We start from the raw sequence: 24,762 nt of genomic DNA on the forward strand, positions 1-24,762 counted from the left end.
CCCTTCTTCTTTGGGAGCCCTCAACATGAGCGCTGGCCTCCTGTGGGGTTTAATGGACGTAGTAGAGCCAGTACACCACGTTAAAGAAGGAAAAAACAGTGGGGAAGATCATCCTGGACCACTTGTCGATAGAGTTCACATCCGAGAGGTCTGGGATGTTGACCTTGAGCTGCGAGGCCCGTCTCCGTAGGCGGGACTTCTTTTGGGCGTGCCGCTCCAGGGCGCTGTGGCCATAGTTCTGGCGGGCCATGGCTGCCCGGCGGTACATCAGCGAGGACGCGTCATAGGCCATCATGGTATTGCGGGGGTCTCCTGGTGCCCCTAACCCCCGGGAGAGGTCCGCGGGTCCGCCCATCTCGTTCTTCATCTCCAAAGTCCCAAATAGGAGGTTATCATCGGGTGTCATCTACGGGGGAGGGACAGAAAGAGTGGCAGCCATGAGACGTGACTGTCCACGGATTTGTCACAGGAATATAAATAATTTTAATTATCATCTATTCTATCGAGCAGCTGCTTATTGTGCAAAAAATATGGAGCTAAAATGGGTAATGCAAATGAGCCAAACGCTACATCTAACAGTAAATAAAATTCTAAGCAAGACATAGTCAATAATTTGTCAATCAATTACTGAGTGATATAACAACCACAGGACTATGACTTAACATTCCCGGATAAGCACGACGTACTCCACAAACTAGGTCTTTATGGAGAGAAGTCTTTATTGCCGTCCCAGAATTTCAACCAAAGCAGTGGTTAAAATTCTGTCTACTCACAAGACAAACGGAAGAAATAAAGAGAAAGCAAAGGAAAATGTGACAGGAGAAGGCTGAAAGAATAGTAAGCACTTTGGTAGCATGAGGGAGAGGCTACAGTTTGGGGGCAGGTTGGGAAAAGACGTTGTGGGAAGTGAATTCAGATCAACATTTCTTCATCCATAGCCTGACGTCTGAAAAAAGTCTCCTAGATAGTCCAATTTTCCCCTGTAAATAGAGCCTATGTACCTTAAAAGCAGCTATTAATCAAACTGAAGATGTTTTCTAATTCTTTAATCCAGAATTTTGTCTTCCAAGTTGATTATCTAAAAATGAGTATGTTGAAACTGAAGCCTGACTTACTGCTCAGGTAATGCCTGCAGAAATCAAACTGCTAAGTCATGTTTGTCAGGAGAATGCATGAAGAGCAAACCAAGAAGAGGGAAAAAACACAATGGTGGGAGTGATGGTCGCCTTAAAATCTATAGAAATCAAAGAAATGCACAAAAACTACAGCATTTTCCTCTGATCTGGGTTGACTCAGATTGATGACATTGTTAGTTTTGATTTTCAAAACCTCCAGTACCTTATTTCTTTGCTCGCCTAGTCCTAATGCGGCATCGTCCATAAAGATGGGATCCCACATCGAGTCATATGCGTCAATTTCCTTCTGTTTCATTCTGGCATACAGAGCATCATCTCTCTGAACTACATTTCCCACCAGCCACTGCAAGCATACAAAATCAGCACTGTTACTTAGGGGAAATCGTAGCTTGCCACACTCAGAAGGAAAGGTTGTTTTTTTTTGGATCTCTTGTTCGTGCTACTTGAAGCAGCTGAATAGGATTTTTGTCATTGGCACCAGAGCCAGTGAATATTTCAAGGCACCTCGCCCTTTGAAAGACAGAGAAATATGGGGATATAGAACAAGCCAGATTGGTAGAGGCTTTTAAACATGTTTCATTCAGCTGTTGTTGACACACAAAGCTTAACCAGAGAGACTCGGAGAGCTGGAGGAGTAAAGAGGACAAAAGCATTGATCACAGCCTCACATTGACCTTGAGAGAAGGCTTGGCTCCACAGAAACAAACACACACAGTAAATGATGGCACTATTATTTTCAGACCCGCCGGAGCAAACGTCCAGCTAGTACCTTGTTGGGGTCAGGCCGCAGTTTCTCATTGTTAGCCAAAGCAGCTTTCTCAGCCGCCTTCTTCTGCCGCTGTGGGCCTTGGCCGAAGAAGATGTAGTTGACGAAGGCGTACTCCAGCAGGGCCAGGAAGACAAACACAAAGCAGCCCATCAAGTACATGTCGATGGCTTTGACGTAGGGGATCTTAGGCAGCGTCTCCCGCAGGTGAGTGTTGATGGTGGTCATGGTCAGCACCGTTGTGATCCCTGACAACGTACACAGAGAGACATCTGCACATGTGTCCGCGAAAATCATAAATTTACAACATGAGATGGGATATGTTTAACAAGACAACTGTGAATAACTGAGACTAAATCATTACTAAATATTAAACATTGTACCCAGGATATAGAGAGTTGAGGACAGAGGTCTCCAACCAGAAACTCACTGGCCCATTCGAAATTGTAGTAGATACATTTTCTCTTTGTGCACCAAACAAGTGCATTATGAACATATCAAACACAATCTGGGTAGAATAAATGGGGACAAAATGCAGAGTCTACTCAGCCAAAGAAGACCCATACTTTACTCAAGTACAGCACCGCGGGGCAGCAGTTAGTGCTTGTGCTTCACAGCAAGAAGGTCCCAGGTTTGATCCCTGGTGGGACGGGGCCTTTCTGTGTGGAGTTTGCCTGTTCCCCCAAATCATCCCAAACACCAAAAACAGTACACCATGATGAAGGATGTCTGTATCTGTGAATGAAAGGTGGTGGTTGACTACATACATAGCTTACCACCTCCTTGTGTGGAGCGAATGATTAAAATCCCCTATCTTGTGTGTGCCGCGCTATAGAAATAAAAATCTTCAAAGCAGAAGTAACCCTATATTTGTTTTGTTTTTAGAAAAGTACCTAAAATAGAAAGCAATAGACTAATATTATTAGACTAACACATCTGATCTCAGTCACAGCACAGTTCACCTGTAACTCTTGACAAATGCCTGTTGTCACATAGCCGTTAGTCATCTGCATGCACAATCTGCATTTGGTCACATTCACACGTTTTAAAAATAACCCAGCCGCCAACGGGCTCCATTTATCATTGTGCCTTCTGCTCGGCTCAGGACACTGAGAGGAGGCCCATCTTTAAATCACGTTACCCTTTGAATACACCGTCTGAAACGCCGACCCACAAGTGTACCACTTCACAAAACAAATGGAGTGTGACAAGAGCAATACAGGCTGAAAGTCATTTCCTCTGTTCTGACCTTGTATTTACAAAACACAGATATAGATGTGAAATCTACTGCAAGCACGTCCATTCTGATATTATTGTGGGGTATTAGAACAATTCTAGATGTTACGTTTGGCCACAGAGAAGCAGCAAAGCGAGCATAGAGACAGTGCATTTCAAGGTCGCGCTGCCGCTCTGCTCTCTCTACATGAGTCACGCATTCACAGTCATCTCCAAATAAGAGACATTTAGCAGGCAGCCATCACACAGTGCTATCACTCACATGCCTAGTGCTAATAGCGGAACATGCAACAGCACAGGAGTATGGAGCTGATCTGATTGCGATGTTTCTAAAGTTTGTAAAACAGGGCAGTCATCATTGAGCTGTGGGTTATTTCCCTGTGCTGCTGTTAAGAAGTGGCGAGGCGCTCTTACCCAGGGCAACTCTGGCAGCAGAAGCATCGTAGTTGATCCAGAAGGAGACCCAAGAGAGGATGGTAATCAAGATAGAAGGCATGTACGTCTGCAGGATGAAGTAACCAATGTTTCTCTTGAGTTTGAAGCTGAGGGACAGGCGGGGGTAGGAACCTAAAGTAGAGGAAGTGCAGTAGAAATAGATCTTTCTCAGTGACGCCCACCAAAAGCTATATATTCCTTGACATTAAAAAGACTGCTTTATTTCTGCTTTCTGACACAGAAAATGTAACATATTTTTTGTGTCAGAAAATATGTTACATTTGGTAGAAATCTATTAAATTGTATTACTTTCCAATGTATTTGGAAAGTAATTGTATTACTTTCCAAATACATAGACAAAATGCCTGCAGACTTCAAAATGAGTAAATCTGCACACTTATTGCTATTTCTCTAATTTCACGGCAAAGCCTTAGGCAGTCATGAGTGACGTACCTGTTGAGAACACCACATTTTTTGAGATTAGTTTGTAGTCAACAATTGAAAACTGCGGGAGTTCGATTCTGTCAACCCCAGACACTGCGCCTTCTCCCCCTCGCCAGTAAAACTCAATGTCGTCTGTGGTGTAGCCATCTGCAAAGGACAATCACCAATCACTTAAAGATGTTTATGTTACAGATCATTTTTGTACATAAAAAGCTGATACTGTACAAGTGTAGGTAACCAAGCCATGCATCTATGTTCAATTGAAGACAGTGCTATTTTAAAGCCGCATGAGTGCAGCTTGGGCTGCTGCATCTGTTTGATGCACATGAGGAGAGCGCTGCTGCTGCTGACGCCTGAACCAGACCAGATCCTCCTCCACTCAGAGGAAGTGACCTATTCAGATGGGCTGATGAATAATAAATGGTACATGTTTTTGATTTGTTTTTTTATTATGATCATTATCATTGTTAAGTATAGCCATGATGATGAAGTTATTAATGTATATATACAGTAGTATAAATTGATTTGTCATTCAGGCAATATTTTAACTATGGCACGCAGCTCATAACATTAAGACTCTTTTAGAGGCCTGTGTTTGAGAACTATTCATTACATGTAATAGAAAAAATGTACAATTATTTCACAGCAATTGAAGTTTTTGAAGTTTTTCTTTTTTCCAGTATGTAAGTGGTCAGTTGCAATGTTAACCACAATAAGGTTTGGCACCGCTAAAATAATGACTCGATAAATAATCTCCTATAAACTGAACTCACGTGTCAAGTAAATCAAAGAAGACCACAAATACTTATTGCTCATTGTTGCACTGCGTCTTGTATGACCAGCAGTTTGATCTGCTGTGATGTATTGGAGACATATGAGGAACAGAGATTTTAAGGCTTGTGTCTTTTAAAAATGCATCAAGTTTATCAAGGGAAATGTGAGTTCTCTGGGCTCATTAGTGTGAATAAAATAGCATGCTCTGGCATGAAGCAAGTGTAGCGTTAAAACCGTTGCCAGTAAATCCATTTGAGATGGAGCCTGGTGATCAAAACTGAGCGATGTGATTGGACAGTGTCTTTTTGTGGTCTGCTGAGAAAGAAGCATGAGTGATGGAGAGGAATATAAAAAGGTCATATTTTTATTACAATGTGTCTGTGCGTGAGTGGATGCTCAAGAGTAAAATCAAGGTTAAATCCTCTATTTGTGAGACGCTACGAGAGAGGGACACAGAGAGACAGACAGAGAGGCCGCGCTAAGATTAGCAAAGGTCAGCCCAGACAAAATCCTTCTTGTGCTCACTCCTTTTCTGCTATATTAGCAACCACACAATTCCAATCTATGTGCTAAATGAGCTTTTTGCCCCATACAAACATGGCAGCTCCACAGTCAGCACAGCCTCAAACTCTGGACTAATCAGCCTCCTAAAGCCTGGGGAAGCTACTGCAGCTGCAGCTGAATTAATTAGACTGGATGTTATCAGCCACTGAGCCATTAGTGATGTTCCTCTTGATGTGCATCTCCTCATATCTCATCTGCCTTTCTCAGCATTTTACGTGCCGTTATCATTATCAACCTGTTTACTGCCTCGTGGCCCATAGGCTGCATGACTTTCCTGACCAAGTTCTTCCCATTTTTGTGGTGTCTGTGTCAATGTGGGAGTCCTTGTCTTTTGCCAGGGGTAATCATACTTACAGCTTTCGATCTCCAAGGTGCAGTTTTGTTCATCCAGAGGGTAGCGCCTGAGGTCCATCATGCAGGCAGCAGTTGTTGTGATCCTGAAAGAAGGCAGGAGTTATCAGTTCAAATTGTACTTTGTTAAATCACCAATATAATACAATACATTTTCTTTTTGTGAACAGGACATAGGCTGGCAGCATAATGAGCTCAGGCTGCAGACCCATAATTCTTTAATAGAGAGGGACAAAAATAGAGGTAGACGAGTCTAACACTGACAGAACTGCTTTATGCTTCACACAACTTGGCCAAAGCTGAGACGGGCTGGCACCCATCTGCGCCAAACCCCAGAGGCCGACTGATCCTGGACAAACAATTTGGTACTCCAGCTACACCAAGCGTCATTGTCTACTCCATATCGCTTTACACAAACGCTTGCCTTACATTACATAACGCTGGCGTCATTAACTTCTTAACAATCTATTAATAAAGATCTACAGCAACATATCTAACACCATTTAGCTGTAAAACCTGAAGCAGATGAAAAGAGAGTGCTGAAGTAACAGTGTATGGGTTTTATATAGCTGTGACAGAGTTGTCATATTGAGTGCCACATTGTCTGTGGACAGTTTTTAAAACCCGTAATACAGTAAAAGAAAACCGACACGAGGGCTCCAGTTTTAAAGGATGCATTATGGCTACTGCTGTTGCTGCCAACAATACAAAATGTTTTGCTAGACTTTATTTTCAGAGGAGCAATGTCTCAAAGTAGCCGAATTATGAACCCAAGGCCAATCCTCACTTTTTGGAAGTTATTGCTGTGACATGGGTCCACAATGTTTCAAAAAATAATTACTGTTACATCTTTGACTTTGATCTGAAATTTAATTATTTTATTTTATAAATCTATGTTGAGTAAAGTATGTTCTATGGAAAATATTACTAATTTTGTCAGTGTCAAGTTTAGTAACCTGTTCCAATTCTCTGTCATTTGAGTAAAGCCAAGATTGGAAGACCATTATGCTTTTTACAGTTTATTTGCTATAAACTGGTTAATACAGTTTTATACACTATTGATATTATACCCTTTGGGGATCACGTCTATGTAAAGATTTATTAGGTTTGTGTGTTGAGTTTTAATACAATTTCTGAAAAATATGAAAAAGTTAGTATAAAGGTTACCAACAGCTTTTGTCTCTCCCAGGTTCATAAAAGACCATCAAGAGAGAAATTCACCAACAATTTAATTTGACCTTTTAATGCATGTAACTACAGCTTCATAAGTAGCAGAGATTGTTGGATTATTGGACTTTTTGAATCTCAGAAAGAGTATTAATGTAACAGTTTAACATGTCATTTCTGCTGTTTCAACCTATGAGTAAATCCACATCCACAGAGCACTATAGTCGACGGCCAACTAATACAGGCTGAAGTTTGGAATATTGAAATCACCTTTGGAGAAAATGCCTGCAGCGTAAGTGGAGTTTGACTCTTGGTGTTATTTATGCCAATTAAAAACCTCTTCAAAATCATGGGGTAGTCCTTCCTAGTGTAGGCTAGTAATGCCGGCCGCAGGTAAACAAATTACTGTAGATCCGGTAACCTAGCAGATCGCTCCACCGCTGCGTAGCTTGGTCATTGTTCTTGGTCAACAATGACCAGGAAGCGTCATTGTTGACTGTGATTTTAAACTCAATAAACAGATTGGCGCCATTGTTAAATCGAGTTTTATCACCTTCGTCTTTTAGCCAAAGTTAAACCTTTTAAACCTAAGTCATGCACGCTTTTATCTCTACTCGCCTGGACAACTGCAATGCGCTGTATACAGGAATCAGCCAAAATGCTCTTTACCGCTTGCAGTTAGTCCAGAACTCCGCGGCACGGCTTTTCACAGGAACCATAAAATATGAACATGTTTCACCAATCCTTGCTTCTTTGCACTGGCTTCCTGTTAATTTTAGAATTGATTTTAAGGTTTTATTGTTTGTTTTTAAAGCTTTGAATGGACTAGCCCCTCAGTACCTCACAGACCTCATCCAAATTTACTCTCCAGCGCGCGCTCTGAGGTCTGAGGGGCCAGCTCCAGCTCGTGGTTCCTAAGACGAACCGTAGAACCAGAGGGGCGTTCCACAGCTTAGGGCCGACAACGGAGAACGCTCTGCCCCCCACGTCCGTACGGCCCCCATCCTGGAGTGTTTTAAATCTCGTCTTAAAACCCCCTTTATTCTTGGGCTTTTAACACCGGGTAAGTTGTGTGGTCCTCTGTGTCTTTTCTTTTCTTTTATTGTTTTAATTTTCTTTTATTGTTTTTACAATTTTATTAAACTTTTTTATTGCATCTTATTTATGTTTTAAACAATTTTATCGTTTTAGCTGAATGTATAGTTTGGCTTCACTTGATTTTATTATATTTATTTATTTTTTATTCCTATATTGCCGATTTTATTTGCAGCACTTTGGAAACACTTGTTTATAAAATGTGCTATATAAATAAAGAGGATTGGATTGAATTGAAGCTGATGGTGCTCAAATATATTATTGTTATTTATTTATTTCAAATGCAAAATGGTTATTTAAAAAAAATAATTCAGTCAACACAGACCTTTATATCGTAGCCTGTTATAAGTGATTTGCCTCAGGTGCACTGTGCTTGAGTCAAACTGTTTTTAACGCAGGCTAGTTAACAGTCTATGGTTACCATAGACATGTGCTAGCCTAGCACTAGCCTAGTATCACTAAACTCTTCAAATATAAGGACTGCATTAATTTAAAAATATATATATTTAAAAAAAAATATGTATATATATATATATATATATATATATATATATATATACCCCACGTGTAGACTGTGCAAAGAGTGCAAAGAGGCCAATGAGACAATCCAGCACATAATTGCAGGGTGTAAGATGCTGGCAGGGAAAGCTTACATGGAGCGCCATAACCAAGTGGCTGGTATAGTGTACAGGAACATCTGTGCAGAGTATGAGCTGGAAACCCCAAGGTCAAAGTGGGAAACACCTCCAAAGGTGGTCGAGAATGACCGAGCCAAGATCCTGTGGGACCTCCAGATACAGACGGACAGAATGGTAATGGTAAACCAACCGGACATTGTGGTGGTGGACAAAGAGCAGAGGAAAGCTGTTGTGGTCGACATAGCAATACCAAGTGACTTCAACATCAGGAAAAAGGAACACGAGAAACTAGAGAAATACCAGGGGCGCAGAGAAGAGCTGGAGAAAACCTGGAGGGCATCAGTGGTGCCCGTGGTCGTTGGGGCACTCGGGGCAGTGACCCCCAAACTGGAGGAGTGGCTCCAGCAGATCCCAGGAAATACATCAGACATCTCAGTCCAGAAAAGTGCAGTTCTAGGAACAGCAAAGATACTGCGCAGAACCCTCAAGCTCTCAGGCCTCTGGTAGAGCATCCGAGCTTGGAGGAAAAAGAGACCGCCCGCGGAGGGTGAGGAAGTGTTTTTATATATATATACGTATATATATATATGGATATCTATTGCACTGATTAATATTGATGTGACAATAACTTAGCAACACAGCCCTATTTGACACTTACTTAAGCTATTATAAAACAACCCACACTTGTTCAAAAATGTTATTTGTTCTTGAACCTACTCCAAGCAAAGGAAAAAAAAGAGAGAGATTATTTTGAGGACTTCTTTGTCTTTTATTAGATGTTGGTGCACGATTGTCTTCTGCTCAGGACTTTCTGTTCTCCTGGGCAATGCCGAGGCAAGTTTGGGATTTTCTGAGATGCAGAGACAGTCTTTCTCTTCCACTGTCTGCCTCCTTTTCTCTGGGCTTTTATGTAAGAGCCAGTTAGCAGTGCCATGGTGCACTGGGGATTAACACGGGATGCTCATTTCTGTCCTAGTTTATCGTCCCTTTATGGCCACAACTTAGAGATGTTGTGCGCACCAGGCTCGCGCTCATCACTTACCATCATTACCATCCTCAACGCTAAATCATGGTGGTGGCAGAGGAAACACAAGGGAAGAGCGGAAATGAGGCCAAAATGGCAGGAGTAAAAATATCGGCCTATTTATAGCCCACCTACATCATCAGCAAAAGTCTCGGGGTTTTTCGTCTGAGGAGAGACTCTGCAATCACTGATCATCAGCCATATGAGCTGATTGATTGACTGATTATATTTCCAGTTGCATCAATGTTAAATCAGCATCTGCATCCTGAATAGATAAGATAATTGTGCAAAGATAATATTTACATTGCCAATGCCAAGTTACATAACCTTGAAAAGGAGTGGAAAGGAGTACAACTGAGGGTCTGCTGTTTCACTCCCTGTACCTCTAGCCTCACATTAGGTTGCGTGTGACATGCCAGGAATCTACTACTGGCCTTTTCTTGGTGCCCCCGGCCCAAAGAAAGAAGGTCCTGGGCTCAAACCCAGTCCAGACGGGGTGGACTTTGCATGTTAACCCATCGGTTTCCTCGAGGCACTGGAGGAACACTAAAAAAACATAGTGGTAAGGTTGGCGCGTGCATCTGATCTACGCAATGATGACAAAGGATTTCACGCCCCAGCATATGCAAAATTAGAAAATCTATAACAAAAAGGGTGAAACATAAAATTCAAGATGATTGTGGAAGCCATTAAGAAACGCAAAATGCAACAAAATCTGAGCCTTTCCGTTTCCGCTGGTTAAAGTCTATAGCAGTGGCTCAGACTGGTCTCCTCGTCATCATCATCTTCATTCAGGCTGACCTCACTGTCGGACAAACCCGCCGGAGGAGAGGCCACGCTCCACCAGATCACGCACATTCAAACACGCTACATTTGCTGCGCGTCTGGACTAATAGGACATGAGGTCTAAAACAGGCCGGTTTGTTTTGTTTTTTTTGTCCTGCCCCTCCTTTTCCTCTCTTCACTGTAGAGTCTGGCTCTGTTTGTGTGTATTTGTGGACCCCCCTTCAGGCAGCCCGTGCACCTTTTATTTCAAATGACCTTGTTTACGGACATAACACAAGCACTACAAACTCCAGAGACGCAATCTCATTTCCAGGCAGCATCATGGCTCAAACCAGAGGCCAAGGGAGACACTCGAGGTTACGAAGCCTTCCCTGTAATTAACATGACGTAAAACATTTTACCTCATGGACACGATAATCAACCAAATGAAGATAGAGAAGCTGCTTGACGTCATTAACCAGGACTGAGAACCTCATCACATCCACATTTAAATTTATGCCTGATTAATAACAAAGCTTTGAAGGTAATGTTTGAAGAGTGCACTCTGGTTCGGCATAAGTTTCACTATTATGTAAACACGGTGAAATGGTGGCACAATGGTTAGTGCTCTTGCCTCATAACAAACAAGTCCCAGCTTTAAGTCCCAGGCTGGGAATTAATCAACATTATAGTGGTTTTACCTCATATCTGGGGACAGGGTTGAGAAATCTTACCTACCTTTAAAATGCAACTTACACATATAGCAGCTCAACATATGTTCAGGTAATCCTAAACATATACATTGATATTATCGACTAACAGGCCACTTAAAAATCTCTTCTTCACACTCAGCAGCAGCTTGCTCCCACAGGCCACACAATGTCAAGTATCGAGCTGCAGAGAGGAACGCTCTCCTCCCTGACAAAAGAGGACGTTAGCCTCCATTGCACAAGGATACGTCCTTTCACAAAATGAGCAACAATATTCACAGAGTATCGGAGCTCAGACCTAGTCGGAAGGAGGGAGAATCCTAATCATTTCCCCATCTTGAATGAAGTCTGACCGTGATGTTTCTTTCTGTTCTGCGTCCTCCATCTTTTGCAGCCTCGCGGGGTGAAGCCAAAGCCACATGCAGACACAGAAAACACTTTTTTTTTCTTGATAAGATTTATGTGATACCCTGGAATGTCTTTTACACGCAGTTGTAGCCTAAGCATGTTATTACCCGAGTGCTTTCAGAGATGGTATAATTAGATGAGACTACATAAAACCCAGCCCCGAAGTGACACTCTGAGAGCACTATTGTCATTTTCTAGTCCTCCCAGTAATTGAAGGCTGGAGTTAGGTCGGATTGGGAAGCACTAACATCCAGAGAATACTGAGCAAACAACAACCTGGCTATCCCTCCTCTGCATGTTCCCCCAAAATAACACCCACCCACTCACGCATATCCACACACAGGCATGAAGCCCACTCATACTAGAGCACAGGATGCCTCCTGCCAGCCAGCAATACACTTTAACTCCTCACAATTGTAAAGGAAACGTTTAAAGGTGAGAGAGCAAAGACATTTGCTGTGTCTCTGCAAACATATTTGTAGCTAAAAAAGCTTTATCAGACCTCAAATTATTTCTCCAGTAAACTATAATAATAATCATGATTATTATTGATCGGTTTTGTATATATGGACACGCAAAGATGCTTTACATTGCGTTATTATATTATTGTATTATGTACAATAGTAGCTGTGGCTACTATCAGACCCCCCAACCAACACCAAAGACTTATTCACAATAACAACAACAACAACAACAATAATAATAATAATAATAATAATAATAATAATAATAATAATAATAATAATAATAATAATAATAATAATAATAATAATAATAATAATAATAATAATAATAATAATAATAATAATAATAACAATAATGTGTGGCGCTTACACAGCTTTAGTCATGGCGCAGGACAAACACTTTAGGGACTAGCTAAAGGAAGCCAATTTTAATATAAAATAATAATATATATGATTAACATCCTTAAGAAGGGCACACAGCCTGTGAAGCACTTTGAATTGCCCTGTGTAAGAATTGTGCTCTACAAATAAACTTGCCTTGCCTTGCCTATATGTGAGGCATATCCAGCAGCAGCGTTGATGGACAGGCAGTGCTAACCTGTGCAGTCAAATCTGCCACATCAGTACGATACTGAAAACACTGATTCAGTGTTTGTATTGAACCACTACATTATTGATTAGCAGTTATCAATTATGAAACAGCCGCCTCAGAGGCATCCCAGCGCAACATCACAAAGCATGTCTTTTTGACGAGTCCAACCATCCCGCACAATATGAGTCAGTTTGCTTTTGTACAACCTACTTTATTATTGATCAACCATTAATTATTCAAACTGATGATAATCTCAGGGTTTGAAAGAGTAACATTGTTCACTGTTCATGCATAGTTTGCAGCTGATAGACCGAGTTACATTTGCTTCAGTCTTCCCCATAACACTGTATCTAAGTATCTTTTACATATCAATATTGCCAGCCATTCCACCAACAAATTACAATGTGCTATTGTACTATTTTTTGCCATTGCTAACTGAAGCAGGAAATGAAAAGTCACCATAGATTTAATATTAACTTCAACAGTGCCAGAGCAGCAGATGTCGAGCTCACCTGAGGCCGTACAGCACAGTGCCGTCAGGGTGAAGACGGATCATCCTGTTTTTCACTGTCACGCCGTGGACAAAGGACTTTTTGTCATTGAGGAAATACGTGTCAGGAACCCAGAGCTGGTCTGCCACCCGGTTATCCAGGGTCAAGTTGTAGGCGATTTCAGAGTAGGACAGGCGCTTATCCCGCCAAGCTTGCTGGAAGTACATTGTCAGAGTGTAGTCCTGAAAGAAACAAACAAATGAGGAATTAATTCAGCCCCCACCAAGACTAAATGTTTAACATCTTATTTTGTAAAGTGATGGAAAGTAGGATAAAAGGTGCAAAGGGCAATAATATTCAACATCTTTTAATTTCTTTAGTTATAAATCTCTTTGTATGTTGTTTAGTTTTGCAGTAGCTAATTCAAATATATTTATTGTATTTTAAATTGTATATGTGATTCTATTTTGTTATATTAAAAGCAAATACAAATAACTTCTACAAATATGGTAAATGATCATTAACAAGCTTTACCTTTTAAATAAACATCATCCCAAACACAAAATGAATGCTTTCCCTTCTTGCTAAGTGCATTGAGTTGCCTTGTGAGTGAAAGTATAAATACACTTGCCTTGCCTTCATGTAACATTTATCACACAAAACAACCCCAAAACATTCAATTAGACTCCTTCAAAAAAAACATGTGCAGTTACTACTGCACACATTTGGCTCATAGACCTGAACACTGGACTAAAAAGTCATGCCCATAATCGACTTCACTCAGTTCATCCACACTCGGTGATGGTACACGACTTCTACAGCCACAGCTGCCCTGGGGTAGACAGACAAGGCTGACAACTGTGCCATTAGCACCTCCGACCTCCAGTCTCACACACTACATTCATACATAGCATGTGGGTGAAGTGCCTTGTTCAAGGACACAACGACAGGATTGAACCGCCAACCTTCCAGTTATAAGACAACCCACTCTACCATCTGAGCCCCTGTCGCTCGACATTGTGTTAAACACTGTGGCTGCCTACATGTGTGTCCGACAGAAACATTGCATAAAAAGGGCAGCTAAAAATATGAGCTTGCCTCGCGCCATGTTGATTTCTTTTCCTTTTTTCTTTTTGTGGTGAAATGTCAAGTCAGGACGGCCACTTCTTAAAAGAGGTTTCTTCTCCACTGCTCAGCTTTCTTCCAGCCTGACTATTGGACTTTTGAAAAGACATTCCAAATGTTCAGAAGTTTCTTAAGGGTTTAACGCTGCATGTCCCAATGCAAGTAACAAGTAAACATGACTCTAAAATGTTTCGAGATTCAGAAAGGGCCAAAACGTTGATATAGACTTTAGCGCAGCGTTCGTTTACTCACATGCATGGACTATTGCTGATTGGCTACGGCTCAGGGAACAGCTCTGGCATCAAAAGGAAGTAAATTAAAAAAGTAAATTGGATTAGAATTGCTTACTTCACATCAACCGTTCACAACATGCAGTATATGAAGCATCTAATTAGGTCTGCACATGAATTGTCGAGATAATTTCCACATTTTGAAGTGTTCAATTCACTGAGCTCACATTAAGCGAGCATGCTTTGATTTAAAACGTGTGAATGCATTTTCAGAAAAAGGACACCTATGTGGCATACAACACCTGGGTCTGCGCATTGCCTCATGGCTCTGGTGAAACTGTAATTATGGCATCACAGATGGCATTGCTTTCCTTCATTGGGACAAGCGCACGGACACAAAATACTGCTGCCTCCCATTGACACCTGCTTTTATATTGTTCTTATGAATTGGAGACAAAAACATATCGCACACATCATTTACTTGATGTCTTAGTGATTTTACAGGTTGGACAGCGGTCGGCAGCAATTGCACAAGGCTTTTCAAAAACACAGTCCCACTGTGATATTTGTTAGTTTTATACTTCTATTATATTAAAAAAGATGGATCACAAATACATAAATGCACCATTTCAGACTCAGAGGGCCTCTTCTGTCAGAATCAAGAGAAAAGGAGGGCATGCAGAATAAATCACAATCAATATCACTCCTCACGATGATCTAATGTAGTGAAATGGTAGAAAAAAATAATAATAATAATTTGAAAAAACACAAAATACAAAAGCAATATCACAACAGACCAATTCTCAACTGGTGGGCAGGACCCAAAAGTGTCTCTCAGACCCTGTGCCAATTATGAGTGATTTGTAGAGAGTTTTTGATAGTCATTAACAGATTTGTGCAACTTCTTGATACATTCCCGATAGATCAGTTGAAAATGGCAAAAATTCACATTTTGCATGGTTGGATCTTAACAAGGTTCCAGGTAGAACTTAATTATGCAACAGGAAGACAAGGGAATGAGACAAAAAAAATAGTAAAGCTTTTATTAAAAACAAAGACCACAGGCTTTTAAAGGACCAAATCTGTGCAATAATGTGGATTAATTGTCATTGTGTGTCAGGTATTCACACTGCCGTGACGTCCCGACGTCAAAGGCAAAAACACGTTCTCGTTTGGAGCGTCTTTGGGTTGTTGAGCTGTTCTATGATCTTCATGACAGGGAGCTGACATTGCTGTAGTACCACCCCCTGGTGGCCAGGGGCGACTCCAAAAGACACTTGGTAAACAGTGTTCTTATGAGCACTTTGACCTTCCCTAGCACTGCTTAAAAGCCAGGCTCCAAAGAGTTTTATTTTTTTCTAAAAATTGCCCATGACATGACCCATGTGACAATGCTGGGGTGAGTGTCATATTTGTAACCACGCTGGTTTTTCTACACCAGCACTAAAAAGTGGAAACCTTGAGTGCAGGGCTTCCCGCCCTTTTGCTCTTTTAAGGAACAGGCTTCGTAGGACGAGATCGAGAAGCCATGTTAACGTCACAGACCACTAGGGACTGTTACAATGAATCGGGCTGAATAGATAATCATCAACCTCTTGTATACTATATCTATGGAGTTATGAAACAAAAAAGTTAAGTGGAAGACCCCAAAAAATGTCACCAGCACTGAGCCGGAGGATTGGCTGTCTGTCAACACACTGGACGATCCTCGACCCAAATTAAGGCCGTTGCTGGAGCCGACTGCAGCCCAGTGTGGGGGACATTTCTTTGGGTCTTCCACTTGACTTTTTTGTTTCATAATCCTCAGGATCTTTTTAGAAATTAAAAATGAGTGTCGTACTGCGTCCCACCTCAGCAGTGATGGCCTGATGGTCTGAAAGGCCCTGCCTAAGCAGCTCAACAACCTGACCATGATAAAAACAAGAATTTATTTTTTGCCATCAGGAGGTCATGATATCGTGAATACCTACACAGATTTAGCCTTTTAAAGGTATGTGGGCCTAAACTTTTGACTTTTGATTTCAGTTTATTTGTTGTTTTCAATAAAGGATTCACTCCTGTCTCACTCCCATTTCTTCAAGCCTATAAAAGTTCTAATTGGAACCACCTTGTTAACATCCATCCATGCAAAATGTGATTTTTTTTTTGCCATTTTTCAACTGGTTTTATGTCAGGTTTTGATCGGGTCTGTATGTCAACAATAAAGATCAAACCGCAAAATGACATATTTGTCAGGTTCTATTTTGATCTGATGCAAAGATAAGTCAGGATTCTGAATCTTCACAGTTGAGAGCCACATAAACAAGAGGTACAGATTCAAGTTTCAGACAAACAGAAGCTTATTTACACTAGATCTGACAGAGCGACACAGAAGGTCTGTGTTTTTGTGAAGAATGTGACAGCCACAGAAATGACAACACCTCCATTACAACTAGCCAGACAAAACTCACTGCTTTACCAAGAACCAGCCGTGGGTTAGTACTCAGTTATATATAGTAAACATTTGAAGAAATTGTACTTCTTCCGGTAGTATTATCATACGGTACTTTTTACTTCTTCTTGAGTAAAATTGTAATGAAGTATCTGTACTTTTACTTGAGTTAAAAATAATTACAATATAATATAAAATAATTGTTACTTTTTCCACTGTGTGCACCTTATTATTCAGAATTATTTTGTTTTTCTCTATATTCTGCCATTTTCTAGGAATTTTCTTTGTAAATAATTTTATGTTTTGTTTTTTTTACAATTTGTGGCGTCATTGAAAATAAATCAGACTTTTTAGACAGTTAGTACTAACACCACTCAAGCAACATTTTCTCCAAATACTTTATTACTTTTACTTGAGTAATTATTTGGGCCACTACATTTTACTTGCAAAATTATTTCAAGGTAATGTTACTCTTACTTGAGTAAATATATTGGCTACTCTATCCACCTCTGAGTAATTGTACTTCTTACTTCTGGTACTTTTTACTACTAATATCATACTGCAGTAGGCTATTTGTACTCCTACTTGAGTAAAAACAAAATAGTTTCACGTAAACACACAGTCAGCGAGGACAAGAGTATTTTAAGGCAGTGTTGGTAATTTTCCACCTGCGCTTATATGCAAATATCTACAAATGAATGAATGGCAGATGTGACGACACACACTAAGAGGTTAACTGTAATGCAGTTACATGTTATTACTTTACTTCATTAGCTAGTTAGATATTTTGTTTTATACACAAATATAAATATATCTTTGTATAATCCTTCTAATCCACATAACTTCTAAGATGTCCGATCAAGTTAGTTATGCTATACACCACAGGAGGTGGTCTACCTTGTGATCATGCTAGCAGAGAGAAGTGTAGACCTTTCCCTGAACTGGCATGAGCTCATCTATTGATCTCAAGAGACGTGCTGCACTTTGACAACATGTGTTTTCTAATGGCTCATTTGGCTATTTCAGCGTTTTAGCATGAATAAGGAAAGTCTCAGACAAAAGGATTAGGTCAGTCTTTAACACATTAAAATGCCTGTAGTTATAACTTACTGCAGTGTAACATGCCTGTTTCTTTGTTTTCCACAAACAACAATTAAGAAGAAGTGATGCATTGTCTGCCACTAATGTGCTGCCTTGAGGGACAGCTGCGAGGGTAAGTGCTAATAATTACAGCAAATGACAAATCGGCTAAAATAGATAATCAAATTAAGTGTGAATGAACAAAGACATTAGGCTATATATGTAGCAGGTTTAGCTTTTAAAGTCACAATTTCTAAGCCTACGAGTTGTCATTCACATCTTCTGACCTTGACGCCTTTTCACATGTGCAGTCTCCAAGGACCAACCACTAAATGAAGAAATCAGACTCCGTGTAGGATTAAGTGGTGTTCTTGTGCTGTAATTACACTTATGCATTGCCCATATTAATGTTTGTGGTGTATCCATTAAGTGTAACTAATGACATTACAACCAGCTGCAGCTCATATGAGTTCATCCACTGATGATTTACTGTATATAGATGCTACTAAATAACAAATACTTATAACTGTCGATGTTATTGTTTGTATACTGCACACTCTATTAAATGTTAGCAATACACTTATCTATCTGTTTGTTTGTGTGGGACAGCCCATGTCAATGAAGACATATGGGACAAAAGTAAACACTCCTCGTTGGATTATTGCCATGGGCTACTATGCATCTGTTGTGCTGCACTCACATTCACAAACACACTCTCATTTCATTCATTGTGGCCTATTGTACGTGTTTTAGTGGTAGGGGAGGCCGGAGTACCCGGAGGAAACCTACGCAATCACTGGAGAGAACATGTAAAAACTCTACACACAGAAACCGCTGCGCCACCAACTCTACTCAATTAATCTCAATGAGAAAAAAAATACTATTACTATTTATAGGTTTCAATAGATTGACTTGCCAGCAGTGCTTAATTTGTAAATTAGTATTTTCAGGAACACTTTTGGTCTGATGTGATGGATCACAAAACATTTGCCGGAGTGTTCCGGCAAATGTTTTGTCATTAGACACCATTAAATCAGATACAATTTTAGCCGGATCCTCCAAAATAATTCCCGGATCCTTTACCCTGAAAAAAATTTGATTTGGGGGATCAAATTAAGCACTGCTTGCCAGTTACACTGATAGAAAAGCAATGGTTAAAATTGCCAATTGCTACGGCAATGTAAGTAATATATATGCTCCTTGAAACAAATATAGGCTAATTGATTGCAAATTGCATTAAAAATTAAGCCTATTAGTAGCAGAAAATGAATTGTCCGCATGAGGAAATTCATTTGCAGTGAGTAAAAACATACACAGAACAACATTCTCCACAGCAAATCCAGACATTGTCCAACATGTAAAGAGCAACAGGCCTGAGCTCAACCCTAGACATGTAAGTGACGGATTCATGTTCATGATAGCCTAGACTTTAAGATTCAAGACTGGATGTAAAAACAGCTTAATCAAACAAAAAGCCAGTATGTTCAACAGTCAAAGAAGTAGTGTTGGCCCATTATCTGCCAAACTTACATCAGAAAATAAGCATCACGTCTAAAATCTGCAAGTCTTTTATTTGCTGGGTCACTGATAAGACAATTGTGATTTAATATTTCACGCTAACTTGTGTGGGATATTATATTTTAATATCTCCAATAACAATTATAGGCCACGTATTTTATTTATTTGACAGACACTACAAACAGCATTAATAAATAGTATGAAATTATACTTTGTATCAGACTCTGGACTTGGAGCTAATTTCCATCTTGAGAGGAAAAATAAATCAAGGAATTTTGATGTAATATTTGAGTCGAATAATGGTGAGAACAGTTTTTTAAGGCCTCTGGAAAAGGAGGACGTATTATGCTTTCCTTGACTTCTCCGGATCGTGAAAAGGGCTCTGTTGTCATGGTAACACTGAGTAAAAATAACACAAGCTTATTTTCCACAAGCTGGAAATAATGTGGAACAGCATCAGTTTGGACACACAAAATCAAAATGTGCGCTAATTTCCAGCAGAAAAAGACACGGCATCCTCGCAGATATGCCCCTTAGTGTGTAAGAGCAAGATCCCCTTACTCACTGCAGCCCGTGTCAGGATAATGATCGTAATAAAGGCAATGCTCACGCCCCACTAATCCCTCCGTCCCAGAAGCTACCACAGCTGGTTTGTTTAAATCTTTTAATTCATAGTCAGCTAATTAACATTCAGAGAACAGTATTATAGCTTGAGCAGCGCCTCGTAACAACCACCAAACTCAGGTAGGTCTACTTTACATGTAATTAAGAAGCACAAGAGAGAGAGAGAGGAGGAAGGAAAATAGTCATTTACTTGCTCTGTATTTGAGAGAACATTTTGTATCTAAACTGCACACATGTAAGGTGCAATCTGCAGATAATATTATACAACGCTGATGATTCGCTGAGGCAACCAGCTCAATTTGTATTTTATCTGCTGCACCGTCTATACTTTTAATGCACCATCGCTGGTTTTCAGTTCTGTGATTTCGGCATAAACAAACACCATTAGAATAATACTATTTCAACTGTTGTGAAAGCAATGAGTGACGGAGCAAAAGGAGTCAGCAGATGAGGGACATGATTTGATATCTGTGCCATAGTTTGAGCTACGTGAGTCAGCATAACCCACCCAGTGTTAAGTGTGGTCACACCTTGCACTCTGGGGGACACTTCCCTCTGAAAATAGCACATTTGTAATGTCATGCCGCCAAGGCTGCAGTTGTGAGGCTGACTGACCTGCTCTGTTTATTGCCCGACTACATGGCTGACCTTTGTGCCTCAACAGGCCATCACAGTGGATCACACCAGAAGCAACCAAGCCATTTCAAAATTCAAGTGTTGTTCGAAACTGGCCGAGCGCTACCCAAAGTGCAAAAGGTTTATTTTTCACACCAATGTATATAGATAATATATATGTATATTTTTTTTATTACAAATTTGAAATTTAAATTCCTGTTGGAAAGGGATTTGTTGAGGGCTGAATTGGATGTAGTTTTGGTTTGTTTACGCTTTGAAGAGAATGACCTTAATTTAATCCTGAATTTCCCCTTCATCAGTTTCTCTGTGCTACTGTGTTCTGTGTTGTTTTCTCACTAATTAAATAAAATAGTTGTCTATTTCCATGCTCAATAATATTGTTGATTGATCACAAATCAATTTTGTCAATTATCCTTCAGTGTATCAAAAACACACCCCATGTATCCGATGGAGAGAGGAGTTTCCGTCTTGTTATTTTAGTCATAAAGAAACACAAGCCTTCTGAGTTGCAGGGATTTTTACATCTTTGATCAAATGTGTTTGAGAAACAAAGATCTTAAAGGAGACAATTTTCTGAGGAATGAGGGAGAAGAAGGCTCCCATAGCCACGGGGAACGGCGTGACGTCAAACGCCATTCACTGTTTGTGGTTTTGTGACACACACGCACAAATGTATGAAGCAGTGTTTTTTCCAGATGAATGACTGCAGAGATGCCTAGTTCTTCTTAAGTAAGAGATAACCCTTTGGAGCAAGGCAGAGGTGTATTACATAGAGTCCAGAGCCAGAACCAGGCATCGGTCAAAGTGGTGGGAGGGACGGATGGATGGAGCGGAGGAGAAAAGGGGAGTGAAAGAGATGTGAAAGGGAGTGAGGGGTTTCTATTTCAAATCTCTGCGGACCCCCGAGGCGCTTCCGTTCTGGTCGCATCCTCAATACCAAAATAAATAATTTCCATCAAAGGGTAAGCTCCTGCCATCACAGTATCCAAAGCAAACTCACACAGACAGATGCATTCGCTGCTAGAAAGTCAGAAAGTAAGTGCGGAAAGGAACAGCTGAGGACTAGACAAGCCAAGCTGGTTCAATCCAGAATCAGGTTGGTTGTGTTCATAGATGCATCGTCATAAAAGCAGCTATTCTACTCACAATTAAGATCTCCACTGGTCCAATCAGAACTTGTTTTTCACACCGTTATATAACACCACTATTATGCTACTACATAGAGCGGCTGCTTTGAGAATGTTCTTCTCTCACACTGAAGGCTGTCCTTCAAGACTTGGGTGGTCACAATGATGCACATATTACTTTTTCTAGATGTTATTAAAAGTATTTTTTTTCTAGCTTTTAAATATTGTTTGCTGAATGACGTGCATTTAGCCACATGTAGCAAAACAAATTAAACCCCTATGTACTATTCATGCCATGTAAATAAAGAACAGATCAATGCCGTGAGTGAAGTTTCCTATGGGTTGCAAACGGTCACGACTTAACCAATGGGATGCAGTCTATTATTTACCGATAAAGGCTTTTAAAAAAGTGTGCAAGGTATCTTTCAACCAGGTGGTTAGTTCAATCTTGTGAAGTTAAAACAAGACAACTGGATTTTACAGATGACGACATTGCCAACAATGTGCAAATGCCAACATTTCCAATGTGCAGATCTGCTGTGTAGTTTGAGAGAGGGGCGATGAAGGCCATATACTGTTTGGGAGATCGATGCACAGAAAACTCGATGAACAGAAAACTCATCTTTTGCACACCTGTGACAGAGCCGTTCGTATACAATGCTCTGGACATGGTTTGGCTTAAGACCAGGTCCAGGGCCCCATCTAGTAATGTCATTGGACATCACTGGAATTTCACCACCCACGCCCATATCTAGTATATCTATACCAGGTATGGGTATATCTATACCAGATATGGGCGTGGGTGGTGAAATAAGACATAAACGGTGTTCCTTTCAGCCCCATTCAAGATCCCAAGTGGTCTGTGAAATTAACATGGCCGCTCAATCTCCTCTTAGGAAGCCTGTTCCTTAAAAGGGCGGGAAGCCCCGCCCGCAGACCGGCTACGAGCCTTCACAGAGCTCCAGAGCTTGTCAATCATAGATTTAGGCTTCCACTTTTTATTTCTAAAATACAACAGAGTGGTTAAAAATATGAAACATAGCCCAGCGTTGCCATATGGGTCATAGCAACTTGTAGAAAAAAAAAACTCCTTGGAGCCAGGCTCTGAAGCAGTTTAAACAAGGCCCAAAGCCACATAGGAATCCTGTTTACCAAGTGCATTTTGGAGTCGCCCCTGGCCACTAGGGGGTGGCATTGCAGTACTGTCAGCTCCTGTCATGAGGACCAAAGAGAAGGGCTTTCCTTGCCTAGTGGTTGGGAGTCATCAAAAACAGCCATTAGAAGGCTCTCTGGATGGAGAGGGAAATTATGGCATTCTACCAAAAAAAAGTCCAGTGTAATTGTTTTTAACTTCACAAGTTTGGCATAGGCCTTTTTGAACTTTTCCCACTAGCTGCTCTCCACCAAGTTGTGACGTTCACTGCCCATGCCAGTAGGCCTACAGCCTATCCAAAGCGTTTTTGCTTTTATTTCAGAAGGTGTTTTATATCATGTGTAGCTATTGCCTATCTGTCTGCGTCATAACACGAATTGGCAAATTAGCAGACGCTGTTGACAACTTACGGAATGCATTAGACATCTTATAAAAATCGGGACCCAGTAGCCTATGTGAACACCAACAAAATGACACCGACGACCGCGGTTTGACAGCGTGAAACAGCCAAGAGCGCACGCACGCACGAATCCAAGGTTGTGCGTCCGAGAGTGCGCCAGTGACTGTGTGTTTTGAATTCAAATGCAGTAGCAACACACCAGACCTGCAAATGCGGGATTGAGAGGGAGAAGGCGAGTGGAGAAGAGGAGACGTACATGGCTCTGATGTGTTTTTGAGAAAAAGGGGGGCGAGAGGGAGCAGGCAGGGGCTGGATTACCAAGCTTCCAACATTTTTAGCCCAGTAAAATATTCACAAGATGCAGCAACTCGCGCACTCCCCAATATACCACCAGGCATGGAGAGAAAGTCCGTAGCAGCAACAAGAAATGTGAAATATACATAGAGCCTAAAAATAAAACGCACTTACCATGTTTACTTCAGAAACCATGTCTATGCTCGAGATGTCTATGTTCATCCCCACTGCCACTGGTGCACCTGTGGGGGAAAGGACGCGTTAATGAAAGACGCATAAATAGTCTAGGCTATATTTTGTCATATATTTTACACTGTTTTCTGCCTTCCGCCTACAAGCATCACGGGGGACTTGTAGCTCACATCACGCAGAAGCTGGGGTTTTGAGAACATGTAGGCTACTTGAGCTTATTGCCGCCATTGTAGACTTTTTAGTAAAATTATGGAACAGTGAGTCGATCAAGTTAAAAGCCTGTCATATCTCCCAATCAAGTGAAATATGCATGCATCGTTCATCTCTCGGACTAATAGGGGAGGCCTATTTGCCTGTGAAGGGATGATTATGCAAATTAAAACAGATTTCGCGATTCATTAAACATGTATTGCACGTCACAGCGGCGTGAAAACAGTCGTTTGCCATTTTTACCTCCAAAATCTGGTCTCAACCGAATGTCGTATCCCTTCATCAGTCTGTCCACCGTTTCCTTTACCAGAGGCATGTTACTTGGATCTTTGAGATCCTTGGCGCTGCGGAGGGAAGAGGTGGTGTAATGCAAAATGTCCTATTAATATCATATGCCAGGCACGCTTTAAACAGAGGCTGTACATGACATCCACAGCAAAAGACGCGAGAAAACCTCTTACCTTTGCGCCCAGACGAATGTCACTAATAGCGAAAAAGTCAAAATCCCAAAGTGGTTTTTCCTGATCCTCCCCATCGCAACAGTTTTTGAGATGGTTTCGGGATGCGAGTGAGGAGAGCGCACATCCAACTTACTCCAGACAGCGCAGAGGAGCCAATGAGGGGCGCATGCGTGCCGAGCGCCCAAGATCAAAGAGTAGAGACTGATGATGGTGGATGAGCA

General features: G+C 40.9%; 1 protein-coding gene across 2 annotated transcripts; it reads right to left on the reverse strand.

Annotated features, from left to right (window-relative positions):
- On the reverse strand, positions 1-24,703 carry gabrb2a (gamma-aminobutyric acid type A receptor subunit beta2a). 2 transcript variants are annotated; one of them, XM_079556707.1, is made up of 10 exons: positions 24,542-24,702; positions 24,324-24,424; positions 23,853-23,920; positions 13,082-13,302; positions 5,710-5,792; positions 4,027-4,164; positions 3,553-3,705; positions 1,906-2,150; positions 1,339-1,479; positions 1-406 (listed from the first exon to the last, which is right to left on the reverse strand). In XM_079556707.1, the coding sequence occupies exons 1-10, from the start codon at positions 24,613-24,615 to the stop codon at positions 50-52; spliced, it is 1,581 nt and encodes a 526-aa protein (XP_079412833.1). In that variant the 5' UTR covers positions 24,616-24,702; the 3' UTR covers positions 1-49. The 2 variants fall into 2 exon arrangements, with proteins under 2 accessions (XP_079412833.1, XP_079412834.1); XM_079556708.1 differs by lacking the exon at positions 1,339-1,479 and having other exon boundaries at positions 24,542-24,703.
- Positions 24,704-24,762: the final 59 nt, after the last annotated feature.

The sequence above is a fragment of the Gobius niger genome, assembly GCF_951799975.1.
Source record: "Gobius niger genome assembly, chromosome: 5".
Taxonomy (NCBI): domain Eukaryota; kingdom Metazoa; phylum Chordata; class Actinopteri; order Gobiiformes; family Gobiidae; genus Gobius; species Gobius niger.